Source organism: Cyrtonyx montezumae, unplaced genomic scaffold (genome assembly GCF_038088225.1).
Source record: "Cyrtonyx montezumae isolate F1298 unplaced genomic scaffold, pur_monq_1.0 scaffold_1, whole genome shotgun sequence".
Classification (NCBI taxonomy): Eukaryota; Metazoa; Chordata; class Aves; order Galliformes; family Odontophoridae; genus Cyrtonyx; species Cyrtonyx montezumae.
Window position 1 is genome coordinate 17,772,819 of NW_027071825.1, and position 17,271 is coordinate 17,790,089.

Sequence of the window (17,271 nt, forward strand, 5' to 3'; positions counted from 1 at the left end):
TGCATATTGCTGCATTATGTGACTTAAATAGCTGTTGAACTGTCTGTGTAAACCAAATGTTTATAATTAATTTTCAGTCTTAGAAGCTGGAATTTGACTTGTATTTGCTTCCTCTCAATTTATCATGATTCAGAGGTGATCTGCAGTGGGAGTGATAATAGTGGAGTTGTAGTAGCAGGCAAGTTGCTTCAAGGCTGGCAATACTCCTGTGCTGTTGTGTTGGGTAGGAAATGGGTCTTCTCATCACTTTTGCCACAGTCTTCCTGTATGCAATTAGGCCAGCCTTTGGTGTCTGTCTGTGAAATGGGAACAAGGCTTGTATCATAGATTTAGAACTCAACTCTAACTGGATGTGTCTAAGACTCACCTACTTTGTGAAGGCTTTGGCTTGCACCCTGCTTGTGGGGCACATTCAGCCTGCAGCATTGCTTCAGCAGGCTGTGTGGAAATCTTTGCCTGATGGTTTCTGTAAGGAACATCATTTGCCTACAGAGAAATTCTTAAGGTATATATCACAGAGGCTGTGGGCCTTTCCAGCCTTGTGTAACCTCCTGTAATAAAGATACAGTTGCTGCAGTCGACCTCTTGTGAAAAGTGGATCTTTGTGCTTTTATTCAGTGGCCTGAACAGAACATGTAACAGAACTGGCACTGTTTGTGCTGTGGGAACTCTTCCTTGCTCTGACTGATGTAGAGGAGCAGGTAGGGAAAGAAAAATTGGCTCTGCACATCCAGAATCCAATTTTGTCATTTAAAGAACCGTTTTCATCTCAACTTTGTACAGTTAATGTTACCGAGAGTATTTAGGGAGTTGATAAAAGCACTTGGGAAAGATAGGGCTCACTATTGTACTAAAGCAGTGTTGCGAAGCCAAGACTGTGTATTTATAGTTGATTGTTGCAAGGCTAGAAATGTCCACATAACTCTGCCTAAGTTGATGTTATGCTAAGAAAAGGAAAATATATGCAGTCATTTTCTAGGTTGCCTTAAAAAATGCTTTTAGCTTAACTCAACCACCCTAATAGAAAGACAGGGAGTAAAGCTGCAGTAAAATTACCTGTATGGCGGGGGCCAAGTTTGTTAAGTGCATGATGGAAAAGCTACTACTTCTTTTCCCCCTCCAGTATGTTTTCTAATGTGTTTTGCAGAGTCTCATGGTAATTCTTCAGTGCTGGCTGAAAACATCTGTTCTACCATTGTGCATTGGTCAGTCAATTTTTAGCAGTTGTTAGAAGCATCAACACTGCCCTGAAGACTGTGCAGAGTCACAGAGCAGGGCAAACTCTCACTAAGCCTTACAGGTTAATGGGGATTTGCAAACTTGTTGCTTATTGCACCTCAAAGTTCCTCTTCTTCCTAAGGGCTAAATCACTCATTTCCCCAAAAGCAAGTAAGGAGGATGCTTTCTCTCCCTGAATGAAAGCTCTATCAATTTGTAAATAAGGCAGTATAAGGATATCTTTTAAAAAGGTATTATCTAGGGGAGATTGCAGCTAGTGCATTGTAAACTTTTATCCTAGAAAAATTGAACTTTTGGGCAAATCAAATCAAACAAGTTGAAAGGATGTATAGACTTCCAGACCATCTGCTGTCTGTAATGGGATTTCAACGCAGTACCTGCTTAACGTGCTTAGAAAGTGTGCTTACTTTTCCCCGTTTCAGGAGCATTCTGGTGCTTTTGACACCTGTGACACAAACTGTTAGTGGTCTCCACTTACAGCAAAACTGAATGTACTGGTGGACATGTGCAGATATTTTCCTATATGCACGTATGCACCTACACTTAATTCTCTAGTAAACTAATCTTGTTTTTTCACCTTTTCTAGTTCACACAGAGGAGGACTTTATCCCTAATATAAATTGTAGTCTACAAGTTTTATAGTGTATTCTCATAAAAATCTTTACATCTTAAAGGTTTAGCTGATATAATACATTCTGGCCCTTCTTGCTTTCTTTGCTGTGTCTTACCAGCACCTTGTTCCTGTCTAGGTAAAGGCTGAGATGAGAGAGAACCTATTACATTACTTGATTGTTTCCTTAAGTGAGAGGAATCTTCAGCTGCTTCTTCCAAACCTTAGCATTTTGTGGTGTCTGAGCAAAGCACAGTAATTACACACAAGGAAACCTGTTATCTGTTCCTAAATATTCTGAGATTCTAAAAGAACTACTACATATACTGAGTTTCTCAATATATATTGTTATTTTTTGTTGGTATAATGCTGATGTAATCATTTCATGGGTCTTGTTTGTTATACATCACAATTGATATGTCTAGACCTTCATTTTTGTGCCCATCATTTTCTGGCTTTTCATTAGAATCATAGAATAATAGAATCATTAGGGTTGGAAAAGACCACTGAAATCATCTAGTTCAGCTATCAACCCATCCCCATTCATAACAGTTAATCCAGCTTGTGCCAATGTGGAAATAATTCTGTATAATCCTGTGCTCTGAGGCAGTCTTTCCCAGATTCAGATGATTTAGGTCAAATGTGGTAGTATTCATTCAAGTGGAAGGAAACAATTCCCTGAGGTAGAATCTGTTGGTTGAAGTCTGAACTTTACATTTTTCAGGAGATTCCATTGTTTCAAATGCACACTTCCAGCATGCTTTTCAAATAAGGTTTTTAATACAGTCAGATTTCAATGGTTTTAATATTTATTGTATTTTTGTAATTTAATATCAAAGCTGAAGCACTTCAATTTTTGTGTATAAGACTGTAACCACTACCAAAGCAATGAAGTTGAAATGAAGGGTTATCATTTTACCGAAACAAAATACCTAGATTTAATGAAAATGAAATGGTTCAATTGTTATCCCTTTAAAAAAGTGTTAAAGTGCTGTTTCCACAAAAACATGAAAATTCTTGTCATTATTTCTCTGTTCTGTGGGAAAATACTCTTTTTTTTCTTGGCAGTTTTGAATTTAACCTTTGCAACATCACTAAACATAGGAATGTCTTAATACTGGTTTTAATGAACATAACCAAAATAACTTCTAAAATAAAGCATAACTGATAGGAGAAATCGAACTAAAATCATCCTGTCAGTGAATGCAATGAGAACATGGAGCAGGCTTTAAAGTCTCCTACTAGTAGTCTGCTAGAAGCAAAGCATCTTAAAAAATACTATAAGAAAAAGAGCATGATATTTTACTGGGAATGGACAAGTTTATTAAGAGCTTTCATTTTTTTTATGTAAATGATTTTTTTTTGTTTTAATTCTGCTTGAAATAAAGGCTTTATTCGTAAGGCCAAATAGCAGCATGCTTTTTAACTCCTTAGCTTTCAAAAATACTGTATAGTATTTTGGTTCACCATTGTGTTAAAACTGCAAATATTTTTCTCAGTCCTCTGTCAAAATGATTTAGTGTTGACACTGTATGATTGTTCATCAGTAGAAATCAGAAGCTTGAGTTTTGCTCCTTCTTGCAGATTACATACAAATGATACCAGTTGCTCTAATGCAGAATATAACCTAATTATTTTATACATCTTGAATAGTGATAATTTCTGCAAGTGCTAGCTGCTTAGTATTTAGTTGTTGATGCATTTTTTTTCTCCTTGTTGTATTCTACAAAAGAGAACATTTAAAAAATAGTATTATGCTTGCAAGTATTGCTGCTTACACTGTTAAAATATGTGAAAACAACATAGTCACATGGCCTATATTTTTATGAGCTAGTGAAAAGTTTATTTTTTAGGGCTTTAACAATGTGTTTTTAATAATTAGCAGTAAACTACCTATAACTTTACTTACTATAATAATTGCTTTACTTACACGATTTTGTAGGATAAGCCTAGAAAAAATTATTTGTTTAAATAAATCTAACCTGCAATTTTTAAAAATGCCAACAACACACCAGTACCAGTAATGAGTGAGTTAATTTTTATTACATAAAACATGCCCATTTTCTGAATGGCTTACTAACTAACATTTAGGAATAGTTATACATTTTCCTCCAACGTTTTCATTAATGTTATTGTAGATCAAGCAAAAATCTTCCTTTCTGATATATTCCTGCATTTCAGTTACATTAATAGGTGCTTTTTGTATGTCTGTATTTGAAGTTCCATATCAGGGCAACTCCATGTACTTCCGTGCTGACCTCCAGACAGGGGCAATTCTAACTGCAGAATAAAGAGAATTTCAGTCCAGAAATCATTCCTTTCACATGAAGTGTCTGAAGTTAGCCCATGACTATAACTTTTGGCTTAACTCCCTTTTTTTTTTTTTTGGGGGGGGGTTAGGGGGAGGGGGCAGAGAAGACTACAGATATTTGTATGCAAGAGGACATGTATAAAGACGTGCATGTATATTGTATAGAATTGGCCAGGAGAAGTATTGGATTGGACTTCTGTGTGCACACAACTTGAGGCAGGCTGTCTATTTGCAGGGTTACAGCTGAAGTGTGAATCCAGTTGGTAAATTCAGTGTTCACTTACTAAGGAATCGAGTCTGATTAATAGTCTGCAGAATCTGCAGCCTAAGGAAACCACTGCTAGCCTGACTGCACGTGGTTTTCCTATGAGCTGTGTTTAGTGCAGAAGACCAACATGACAAAGAATAGACAGGTTTGAAATGTGGTGGCAGGCCTGTATTGGGAGTTGTACTTTATCATACCTGAGGTTTGAAGGAAGCTGTCTGATTTCAGAACTGTCAACGCTTAATTAATTCACACGCATACGCACTTGAGGTTTATTTAAAAAAAAAAAAGAAGAAGAAAAACTAACAGAAAAAATAACACTTCTTTGCTGTTTGATTGTCATGTCAGGCTGAGAAACCTAGTCATTCTAATGCAGATTCTACTTCCTATGCTTTTTAACCTATTCTTGTTAGGTATGACTTCAAGTTTTTTATATGAGTTTATAAGAGTTTTATGTAACATCTCAGTAATAAAAGCAGGGTTATGTAGTTCATTTGAACTGTGTGTCCTTCTGTTTTTGTTGCTCACACCTTATTAGTCTTCTGCAAAATGTTCCACTTTTCTTTAGTTTTGGCAAGCTGCTCAGAACACCATTTCCTTCTTTTCATTCTGGTGAGATCCAATTGTTCTTTGCTTATACTACAGTAGCCTTTCCCAGAATTTAGCCCAGAGTTTTTATACACTGGGGAGTTTCCAGTGTGTTTAGATTATAAAATGATTTCCTAGTGTGACTTTGACAGAACCATGCTTTCGGATAATGCTGTCAGACTACGTTTTGGTGTTGTTTTTCTGTGTTACTTTGCAGTGTTTTGCTATACAGAAATTATTTGTTCAAATAGTTTTGTCTTTTGAAAGTGATATTTTTGAATTAATCCTCCCAAGTAGAATCATCCCAAACTTTTTTTTCTCTGCTTCTCTTGTTAGGTGTATGTAGATCAATTGGTGTAAGCAACTTTCTTATCAGTCATCTTGAGCAACTACAGGAAGACTGTGCGGTTACCCCACATGTTAATCAGGTGAGTGGAGAAATAGAAATAGATTCAAATATCTGGTTTTGTTTTGGGGTTAATAACACACTCCTCCCCATCTTGGTGCCTGGAAGACTAAACATAACTTGCCTTACTCCTGCAATTTCCTCTCTTTCAGTTTTTATACATACATTGGAGGCCACTCATGAAGATGATTTAAACTGGGGGAAGAAAATTCTTCATCCTCTTCATCCTTTCATTTCCCTGTGTTCTCCCAGACTACTAGTCTGTGACTGGTTTTAAGGCCCAAACTAATGGTCAGTGCATCAGTTTATAATAAAACAGTTTAGGAAAAAAAATAAATTCAGGTAGCACTAAATATTTAGTGCCTCCAGAGTAAACAAGGTTTTGGTGATCCTGTGCTCAAACACTAATTAAATTCCTCTAAGCAATGCTGACAGCCCTAGGTGATTCTGTATCCATGGAAGTGTGCTATTCTGTTTGCTCTCCCTTTATTGAGGAGATGCACTGAATTGTCACCTATGTAGCAGGGGAATTCCAGGACACTGACAGCTGCTCCAATTCCTACCTCCTGCTGGTGAAAGTGTGCTTCCTCTAACATAGAACTGGGAACTGGAATGGCTGAGGTGCAGACACTTGCTTTTTCCTTCTTGACAGGTGTTGAGGATTTTTGACAGGTTTTTGTTGTGTAAAGTTAGAAGCAGGCACAGAAAGATTGCTCAGAACTTAACGGCTTGGGACAGAACTTAACAACTCTATTTTTTGTTGACCTGATAGTGGAAAGGCTACTAAAGGACAATTGTGAGTAATATAAAACATACTTAAAAAGAAGGAAAATCTTCAAGTTCAGTTCTTCAAAATAAACCACTGAAATATGTCTTAATATAGGCAGGTTGTGACTGTTTAAAAATGGGTAAGTTTGCCAAGGTTCAGTTGTGTCATCTTTTTCGAAATATACCTCTTCAAAGCCTTACTCTGGACTTTGGCAGAAGTTGTTACTGTTTGTTAAATAAGAGTAGCTTTTCAGTGTCCCACTAAGTCACTACGAATTAAAATATATAACTATTGAATTGTTTTGCAAATTTCTTCTTACCCACTATGTCAGTGTACAAATTTCATTGTTCTGGAAGGGCTAACAGAGAAAATTGCGTCTGGATGTATTTTTTGTTTTGTGGATGAAAGTGTAGCCAAAAGTTGAAACAGTAGCAGTTCTGAAAGATTAGTGTTGAGAGTGCCCATGCCTATCCCATTCCTCTCTCTACATTCAGTCATTTCTTTAATGTGGTGCGTAGCACTTCCAAATTACAAATGTCTGTGCTGCTGCAAACTGCTCCACTTCTAATGCTTTCATTATAGCATTGATTGTCAATTGTCGGGGTTATGGGAATCTTCAAAAGAATATTTATACTGTTCCTTGCTCACTGTTGGAACTTCAGTTGCTGAATCTGATGAGGAGATTACTGAGGCGCTATAAAAGTAACTAATTAATGCCTAAATTCAAATTGAAAATGGAAGTGCTATAGTTAATTCTAATCTTATTGCCCAGTATTTGTGATACCAAAGATCTTTGATGTATGTATGCATAAGATAGCCTACTTTTTCAGTAAACTTATTTCTAAATACAAAACATTTGCAAACAGTGATGTTGAAATTCTAAATATTTAAGACACAAAGGAAAATCACTTCCTATTAGCTGTTTTAAATTATCATAAAGAATTTAGGATGTTCATGTAATTCCAACAGTTCTTATGATATTAAAACTGAGTGTTATTTTTATGTGAAGTGGGAGAAGAAGTAGGAAGGCAGGAGAAATGAAGTTCTTTGTTTGACTTCAGCAGTCTTTATGCGCCAGGTGGTAAGCAGTATTTCAGTTACACCAGTTGAGCTGTAAGCAGTGCTGCTTCTTGATTCCTGAAAAAAAAAATAGTACCATGATGTTCTTTACCAAAGTAGGCAAGACTTGCCTTCTCAAAAATAAATTATTTCGGATACAATAGTGAGCAATGAGCTTTTAAAACTGCAGCTTACTACTAAAAGTACTGTCAAATGTTCTGTATAAAGCCCATGGTAAGAATTTCATTCTAACATCATGTAGAATGAAACATAACTTAGAAGTTATAGGTTTATAATTCCAGGATTTGTAGTTGACTTGGCCATGCTAAGTTTGTATTTAGGCTCAAGGAAAATGCTTTCTCTCTAAAGGCTCTTGTGCCTTCAAAGATATATTATTAATGTGTGCATCTAATGTAATAAATACACAGAAACAAAAGTAACCCTCTTCAAATTCCGTGTAAGGATGCTCATCAGTGTGTTTATATATAAATATTTACTTTTATGGAAGTTCAGATAGCTGTGGCATGACCTCAGAGAGATCTAAATATTGTTGTTAATGTCACTGTTGATATTAAGCTAGTTTGTAAATTTGTACAAAGTGGAAATGTATTTTAGGCTTTGATTCTATGATTTTCAGGCATTTGAATATAAACCAACTTGAACTCTTCCTTTATGAAGAAAACTCATTTCTGGGCTGAAAGTTCACTTTTTTTAAAGGAAAAATAAATCTATGTAAGTACATGCATTCCACTTGAGAAATTGGCTGAAATCCAGATGTAGGAGAAGACCTATATGAGAAAATCTACAGCAAGGGGGAATGATCAAAGGTTGTGTTCTGTCACGTGGGCCCTATTGAGGGTCTAGGTCCCTGCATCAGGGTTGCTGTTAGGTTTAAATTTTCTCCTATTGCAGTATGACTGTCATAAAAAATCGGTGCTGTTTTACAGTGCCCCGGTGGCTGACCAAATTGCAGCTATGGAGAGTTCAGTAATGTGAATTGCAAACTCTTCTATTAAATATGATGGATTATACCCAAATCACTCAGAGTAGAGTGCCAGAATAGATCAAGTTCTTTCTCTTAAGAAATAAGCCACCTTATGGGCAGCCCTTGCCTGAGGACCTTAGTGGCAGAAATAGCAAGGGTGGGGCAGGGCAGGAAGTAGAAATTATTATTTTGAGGGGAAGCACATGCTGGCCCCCCACCCTATGCCTCTTCTGGCTCAGGATGCTAGTGCCTTGCATTCAGATACTTCTAAAATCTTCCAGAAGGGTTTCAAAAAAAAAAAAAAAGTAAAAAAAACCAAAACAAAACAGAAGTAATTATTTCATTTAATGCACTTGATTATTTTAGTCACACTTTTAAGAAGAAAAATATTTGCTTTTGTCAGTACACAACTGAGTGTGGCAAAATTCAGTTCATGAAACATGGAAGTCTCTTCAGCAAAAGGCACAAAGTAAAATCTTGCCTTGCAGGAGGTGGTTGTTGCTGTACAGTGTACTTGAGAGACAGATCTCAACATGCTATCGTTGTTTTAAGTCTTATGGTACAGCCTGGAACTGTGCTGCTTTGAGCCCATATTAGACAAGCGAATAAATTTTGCCTGCATGTGTGTTATTAATAAATGCTGAGGAACTCACCTGATGCTGTAGTGATGCTTCAGGCTTTTCAGCATTTAGTCATCAAAAAAATATATTTATTTAGCATTTTCAAGGCTTCACTATTTGTTACATTTAATACAAAGAACCTCTCAAAAAATGTTTATTACTTTTTAAATATCTGAGTAATACACTCTCCACACAGTACGTAACATGATTTCTAATAGATCTTGATAGTCATGGCGTGTTAACGGATTTGAAAACACTGTATATCAGCATTTAATTGTCAGCATAAAATGATACTTACCTGTGAGAGTTCCTGGTGTTCTCTAAGATGCTCAGTCTTACAGTTCAGTCACATAAGGAGCAAGAAGATAAGGCTTGCTTGGGTTTTGTTAATCAGTATTTTGAAAGGAACTGCTTGCTCATTCTTTTTTTCCCCTCAGCTTTGCGTAATAAACAATGAGAATGTTTTCTAGTCAGCTCAGCTGCAAACAAGTGAATAACTGTATGACCTAAACACCAGTCTTTTAAATATAAACATGAAATACAAAGGCTACTCGAAGGTCAAGAAACATCAAAGGTTGAAGACATGGATGTGTCTGCTGCTTGAACCTTGTTCCCGAGTCCACCTAGTAATTTAGATCATAGCAGCGTTGGGCTGAGTCAGCCCAGCCTTCCAGGGGCACGGTTTTTTCTTAGTGCATATTGAGTAACTGCCAGCCTATTGTTCTGCCTATTGTTGTCTGAAAAGACAACATGTACTAAAGATGAGAAACAGGATATGTTCATTTGTCCCATTTTTGGCAGAAGAAATTTTCCAGATTCCATGTGTTGAGGTAATTGTTCAGCAGAGCACTTTTCTTCCAAATGCACAAGAATTAGATCACTGGAACCGTGGTGACAGCTGCTGAGCTGAAGCCACATCACATGGTTATGTATTTTATTGTTTAAAAGAAAATGACGCCCATTTTCATCTGAGTGCATTTCCTACAACGTATAAAGCCTGAAACATTTTTTAAGTTTTAAAAAGAGTAAGGGACTATTACAGAGGTTTTGTTTTGGCTTTTATTCAACACCAGAAAGTGACTTGAGATTCTACTTTCCAGTAACTTTTGTTTCCAGTAGCTGCCCTTGTATCTTGTTACTTTTCTTCTGGATATTGGCAATTTGTGACCTTCCTTCCTACCAAGGGTCTCCTGCACAGTTCATTCTGCAGCATGACTCCTTCCTCCATATGTTGTTGGTGACACTGCTCATGGAATACAGGACTTTTTCCCTATGTAGTCTATGCCAACACACTGCTTCAGAGGTCAGGCCCTCATCCTAGACACATTCTTCTGGTTTGTATCTTGTGTATGCAGTCCATGCCCCACCTCCTGCCCTTGCCTGTGCAGCTCAAAAAAGATCATTAGTCAAGAAGTAATTAAGGCAGTCTTTTTGGAGAAGAGAAGGTAGTATCAAATCACCCATAAAAATGACCTGATGCTGACTCCCATTATGCATTCGCATATATTTCTCAAGCATTGAGCAGGAATACAAGTCCAACTGCAGGTAGGGAAAATAACTGTTCCACATGCTTTGTTTTATCTGTGGTAAAGTTAAAAGATGTAGCAAACTATTGTGCCAACTAATGATAAAATGATTTGTGTGGATTGATATGCTGTACATGTCTTCTGAAACTAATAGCTTCCATATATGTCCTACAAGCAGTGATTTCACTCATATTAGATTTTTAAAGTGAGAAAGCAGAAATATTCTCATTTATCAGTGACAGGTTTTTTCTGCTAAATGTACTCTCACAGTTTTTACTAAAAGCTTATTTCTGTTTATCTAAGGTTGAATATCACCCTTTCCAAAGACCTCAGGAGCTGGTGGACTATTGTAGGAGCAGAGAGATTGTTTTTGAAGGCTACTGTCCTTTAGCCAAAGGGGAAGCACTCACTCATCCTAGTATCGTTCAGCTGGCAAAGAAATATGGCAGAACTCCAGCACAGATTTGCATACGCTGGAGTATACAGGTAATGGAGGGTGGTAATAAAAACCTATCCCCTCTCTCAGGGGGGAAAAAAAAAAGCAAATAGTGGATTTTGTGCATCAAACCAGAATCTATACTGGAAATATTTTTGCCTTCAGTATGTTGATATCGTGTGAGCTAATTGTGTTGTACAAAAAAAAATTGTGAAATTTGAGATATAGTATACAAAATAAGGTTCTATTTTAAATATGCAAGTAATCTGATTGTAGAGAATAAAAGGAATTTCCGATGAAGAGGTGTTTTCAAACTAAATTTTATAAACAGTAGTATTGTTCTGTTTCTGTTACTCAACACAAAGTGCTAAACAGTGAAATAATGGAATAAAGTGATATAAACTACATAATCTGTGTTGGAAGTTAATGCAGTGCATACAACTGCAATTATAAAAAGCCTATATGTCCTCAGAAAAATGAGAGGAAAACCTAAGAAGATGTGAGGAATGTCTTGAAACGATTTGGGGAGATAATATTTTCTTTGAAACTATGTAAAATTCAATGATGAGAATTATTATTTTTTACAGAATGGAATTGTGACTATTCCAAAATCCACAAGAGCAGAAAGGATACAGGAAAATTGTAAGGTAAGATTTGGTTACACACTGAAGTCCAACTGACATCTGAACATTTTTTAGTACTTTTTTTTAGTACCTGCCTATTGTCCTATAGTTAGGGCATATCATTCACAAATGTCAGAAATCAATTGGAGATTTGGCCAGGATGTATGAGAAAGATATCCACAGACTTCCTAGATACTGAATACTGAACAATCAACATTCACAGTTGATTTTTGTTATTCATATTTTTATCTATTACTTGATTTATCATAGAAAATTTTGGACTGGTTATGGTTAAGTTCTTTCTGTGATAGGTTTGTAGATTAAATGGAAAGAATCTGTGTACTATGTGTAGCACAAAGACACAATATGAAAACTGTAAAACTCCTTTGTAGATATTCCAGATACTTCAGAAGGAAGTTGCAGTCCTGTCAGAGTTGACTCTTCCCCTACCTTCTTGCACTGACTTGCAGAGAAGGGCTCAGCATGCAGGGGGGTGCACAAAGAAGTGAGAAAGGAATGAGGATTGGCAATCTCCCCCGTCCCCTCCCTTTTTTTTTTTCCCTCTCTTCACACTAAATGTTTTTAATTAATTTCCTCCTCATTTCTGTAATATGAAAGCTTTTTCGGGGGGAGGGGGAGGCGTGGGAGAAAATCATAAGCATATAAAACCATAAACACATAACACCATAAATACATTGTTCTTCTGAAAGTCTCTTAGGAATGTGAACTGTTTGGCAGATTGGGAAGAAGGATAGCAAGAAGATAGCAACCTTTCTGATTGTCTACAGTAAATTCACTGTATGTGCTTTAAGTGTGAATTATCACATATACAGTGAGGTTTTCTTCTGGTGGCTGTGTCTACTTACGTATCTCCTGCCCTATTTATTCTGTCATCCACACTAAGACTATGGTTCAAGCACAGTTGTTTTTGGCACTATGTTATGAACTAAATCAGAGAAAAGAAACGGATCAAAAATTCCTTCTTCCTCTTTTTTTTTTCCTGCAACATTTTAAATCCAGATTAATTCTGTGTTTTAGAGTTTTGGCCCACCAATTCATTTAATGCAACTGAGGGGATTGCATTGTAGTAAAACTCAAATCATATAGGAGAGGGAGCAGGGAATTACAGATAGCTGATGATTATCACAAATCCTCCTTCCCCAACCTCCTCTGGCAGTGTGTTGGTCTGAGTCTACAATTTCTAGTCAGAATGGGGCAAGGTGGACCTCGGTGAGCCCTGAGCATGTAATATGCAGTATTTACAGTTCTGTGGTTTGACCGTGGTTTAGATTTGAAAAGCTTGAGCACTGAAGTTTGATTACAAAGACAGCAATTGCTGGATAATGCAGAATGGGGGGAGCTCATTTGACAGCAGTTCAGACTCCGCAAGATCTTTTTATTGAGTATGAAGGAGCACTGACAAAGACAACAGAGCAACTGAAAGCACATTCAGTTTTGAAGTGATATTGTCCCAGTAATACAGCTGCTAAGGAAACACTGTCACCGTCATTCGTGTTGCAGATCTCACCACAGGAGAAAACTGTGGCTGTAAGAATCTGTACGTGAAGACAGGTGGTTGCTTTCAAGTTAGTATCAGTACTAAGAAAGTGTAGTGCTGTATCTTTTTCTGTATTACTTGATCCATGATAAAACCTTTGGTTTGGTAGCTTCATGAATTTCCTAGTACCTTCCTGGCAGAAAAGACCTTTGATGCTACTATTTTCTTGAACCCTTGCTTGAGGCCTGACTGCTGCAAAACCATTGGAACAGCATCTACAAATGAAAATGAGTCACAAGAAGAGCAAAGGACCCAGTGAAGCCTATTAGCTTAACAGAATGGTGTTTGTCTATGACAAAATGTAAAAATAATTTCCAGCAGATTAAAGTTGTATGAATATTGGCTTCAAACTTAAATCTTGTTTTAAATGATATAAATGCTCCTAATTCTGTGTGTTCATGGTGTTAACTATATATGCATTCCCACAGGTATTTGATTTTACAATAACACAAGACGATGTTGAAATTCTAAATGGAATGCATGATGGGAGACACGTTTCCTGGGATCCAAGCCTTATTGTGTGAATGAAGGTTTGAACTTTTTCCTTTGTCAGTGATCACTGAGTCACACCATGTAATTTAAATTAAGTGAAGGTTGCAATAAGAATATAATTGTGAGCTTAATGTCTGATATCAATGATAACACTGCTGAAATCCTTAGCAGTGATAACAGATAAGATTTTTGAGGGCAGTGTTTGTGTACTGAGATCTTACATTTGCATTTAAAATCTTGATCCATAATTCACTGAAGCTCATGCAAAGCCTTCTGTTTATGACATCACCTTGCCTCGGGCCAGTAAAGCAAGAACATGAGGAGATATCACTTTTTTAAATGCAGAAAAAAATGCTACCTACTAGAGTACAGTATAGGTGTTAACTGTAAATTAATTTTTCAGGTACTTTTTTAAAGGGTTGCAATATAGGAGGAAGAAAAAGTGGAGTGGAAAATAATGTTGATACCATTATTACAGTGTTAATAGTGTGCAGTACACTGTGTAAAGCTCCATCAAGAATATTTCACTGCAATAAGCAGTATATTACCATCACAGGAAAGAATTTTGTTTGTATTACTGCCTAATAATTACACTGACCCAGGGAATTCTATGCATGTTACTTATGACTTGCAACAAAGTAAGAATACTTCAAGAGAAATCTATGTGCTATCTGCATGGGTAGTGTTGAGCAGGACGTTTTTTAAGAACCAGAGGCATCTTTGTTGGTATGGATCTTTTTATCTTACTGGAAATTCTAGAGAGCTTTTTTTTTTTCCTCACTAAAGTGAAAATTATTTTATCTCTCACTTTTGATTTGTTCAGGAGATTTCATTAACAGACTGTTTATCTGATTTTGTTATAAAATACATATGTGTATAAAGAGATGTAGGTACAGGTATATGTAGTTTCCAAATCCATTTTAAGAAGTATGTCTGCTGAGTATTTGGTCCACAGAGTATTGAACTTCTAGTCACATTGGTTTGATATTTTAAGAGTTCCTGTGTCTAGAAAGGTACGGAAAGTCTGGCTATGATTTATATTGTGAGTGAACTTCCTGAGGCAGTTTTCCCAGTGCTGTTCTGCTTTAGTCATATCATGAAACAAAGCTCCTTAGTTTTTATCAAGAAATGGCTTACATTAGGCATGTATCCAGGCCTCCAGTGTTTGTCCTTAAAGCAGAGCGTCTACACAGCTTAGCTGTGATACAGACAAACTTACTGTTTACCAATTATTGGTAAACTTTTCAGAGAAAAATCATCTGGATTTGCCTCTTGAATCATTATTGTATTATTTATTACTTAAAAAACCCAAGATACTGTAGGATAAGCTGCCCACACTGATATCTGTAAAACGTCTTTTTCCAGAAGAGATGCACTACTCACAGTCAGGTTTGCATATAATATGAAGCTAAGGGCTACAAAGAGGATGGCTTTATTGTTCCATCTGTCAGAGAGAATGTGTTCTTGCTTTTGCATCTCCTCTTGCTAGGAAGTCAAGCCAGAATTTTCTCTATCTAGGTAATGTTACCTGAACTGTACAATGAGGAATGGGAGGAATAATCAAATAGAAACAGTATTACTATAAAAGCATACTTGTTAAGAGCAGTTGTAATCTGGTCTTTTTACTTTCAGACTTGATTATTATTACTTCAGGACATTTTTCCCCAGGATTTTTGTTTACTTATTGTGAACACTTCTACTGATTTCTTTGCTGCCAGGTAGTTGCTTTAGAACTTGAGCAGTTTAGATTTGACAATATGCAGAATATAATTGAAGATACTACAAGCTATTGAAGTGCCAGGACTCAGGTGACCTGTGTTATCTTTCTCTTAGGTGTGGTGTGCTATTCTGCACATTGTGCCATCACTGATCCTCATTGTTTTCTGCCAGCAGCTGTAATTCCTCTAGGAGGCTGGAATCCTGTTATCTCCTGTGTGCTTGAAATACATCACTAGAGCTTCTTCCTTTGAATACAGCTTCCCAAATCTTATGTTTAAGTTAATTTAGGAGCACTGAGCAAATTCTCTTTCAGTTCTGTTCAGTTTGCTGTAATGACAGCCTCGGTGAACTGATATTACATGATCCTCTGTACAATTACATTGAATGTAAACATCATGTGACATTAAAACATGATATAAACAGTTTTATTTTTAAGCAAGAACTGCTGCAGAATAAGTCCACGTAACATCATATAAATGAACGTTTCTAAAGTACCGCCAACGTTGACAACAGTGTAGATAACTATTAAGAACTTGGAAAGTGAGCAGTAGTGAGATTTAGGGGTAGGAGTGAGGAATGATATTCTCTAACAGAAGCAAAACCGACCAACTGTAGAGAAAAATGTGGAACGCACAAAATTTGGTAGCTGAACTCTTTTCTTCTTTCTTCTTTGCTCAGTACCCTGGAGGTACTTGTGTTTGAAGGGTGGGTTTGTTTGTTTGTTTCTTAAACCTAGAATTCATCCCTAGAGTGTATTCTTGGAGTGATACCATGCCTGTTCTTTCCCAGGGCCAAAATTCCTCCTCTTGTCTGCACATGCATAAGATGTATTTTCTCCAGAGAAAAAACGTTTACCTCCATATGATTACCATTTTTGCATGCATGCATTTTATCACTGAAACTAATTACCTTGCCAGTAGAAACAGTGAATATATTTGAAAATTGAAGGCTCTTTTTCTTCTACATCATTATTTACATTATTTACAGTTGAGACTGACTGGGGCACTCCTCACTAGTTGAGATAAACAATTATTTAAAATAACAATTTATTAGCGTTATCTACCTAAGTGCAATCATCCTTCTTAGCAGGAGCACTGTAACTGTTAATAAAAGGCATTCTGGTTTCAGCTGGAATAGAGTTAATTTTCCTTCTAGCAGCTGGCATGGTGCTTTGTTTTAGATTTAGAATGAGACTGAAGTTGATAACGCTTTGATGTTTTAGTTGTTGCTGGGCAGTGCTTACACTAAGTCAAGGACTTGTTGGCTCTCACACTGCCTTGCCAGGAAAAGCTGCAGGGGCACAAGCTGGGGAGGGATGCAGCCAGGACAGCTGACCAAAAGGATGTCCCATACCATTGTGGCATTGTAATGAATGATAAAACTGAAGGTGTTGGCTGGGCGTCTGCACTGCTCAGGGACTGGCTGGGCAGCAGTCACCAGAGGTGAGCAACTACACTGTACACTGCTTGTTTTGAATATCTTTGATCATCAGTACTGTATTCCCTTTCTTTTTCTGTCCTATTAAGCTGTCCTTATCCCCACTCATGAGTTTTACCTTTTCTTCCATCCCATGGCTGGGCAGTGAGCAAATGGGCTGATGGTGCTGAGCTGCCTGCTGGGTTAAACCACAGCAGGGGGGAAATCTTAAACAAACAAGGAAAGGGAAAAGTAAACGGGAAGTTGGTGGGTGAGGCCATTTTGTGTGTGGCCAAGTAGCTTTGGTGTGGCTCTCAGTGGCTCCCTCTCATTTTCTTGCCTTTTTCTGAATTTCATCTTTTATGTCTCTGATTATTAAGGCATCTTCCAATGTTAAATTGGAAAATGATGACAGTGATTTTAAGTGCGCACTTCAGGATTTTATTTTTACTGGGCTGCAGAAGTGTTTCTCATGTACTTGTTCCACTAGAGCACATTATTATTCTGTTTAGCACATGGAATAAAGAAACAGCAACACTAGTAAGCTCACAAACCTACTAAACCAAGCAGCTTGCATTACTATCTGCACCTCTTTTTGTGCTATGTCTAACCTCAGCTGATTTTCTTTATAAAATAGCAATACTATGCT

General features: G+C 37.0%; 2 protein-coding genes across 2 annotated transcripts in view; both read left to right on the forward strand.

The window, feature by feature from the left end:
• The window catches only part of SLC30A7 (solute carrier family 30 member 7), a 508,373-nt gene that overhangs the window by 66,540 nt on the left and 424,562 nt on the right, over positions 1 to 17,271 (forward strand). The gene's annotated exons all lie outside the window — the stretch shown is intronic.
• Positions 1 to 17,271, forward strand: part of LOC136054602 (uncharacterized oxidoreductase ZK1290.5-like) — a 42,809-nt gene that overhangs the window by 22,905 nt on the left and 2,633 nt on the right. Inside the window, exons 4-7 of the mRNA XM_065745911.1 lie at positions 5,350 to 5,441; positions 10,682 to 10,864; positions 11,402 to 11,461; positions 13,424 to 13,525. Coding sequence (XP_065601983.1) covers positions 5,350 to 5,441; positions 10,682 to 10,864; positions 11,402 to 11,461; positions 13,424 to 13,519 — 431 coding nt within the window. The 3' untranslated portion in view covers positions 13,520 to 13,525. The remainder of the gene's footprint in view (positions 1 to 5,349; positions 5,442 to 10,681; positions 10,865 to 11,401; positions 11,462 to 13,423; positions 13,526 to 17,271) is intronic.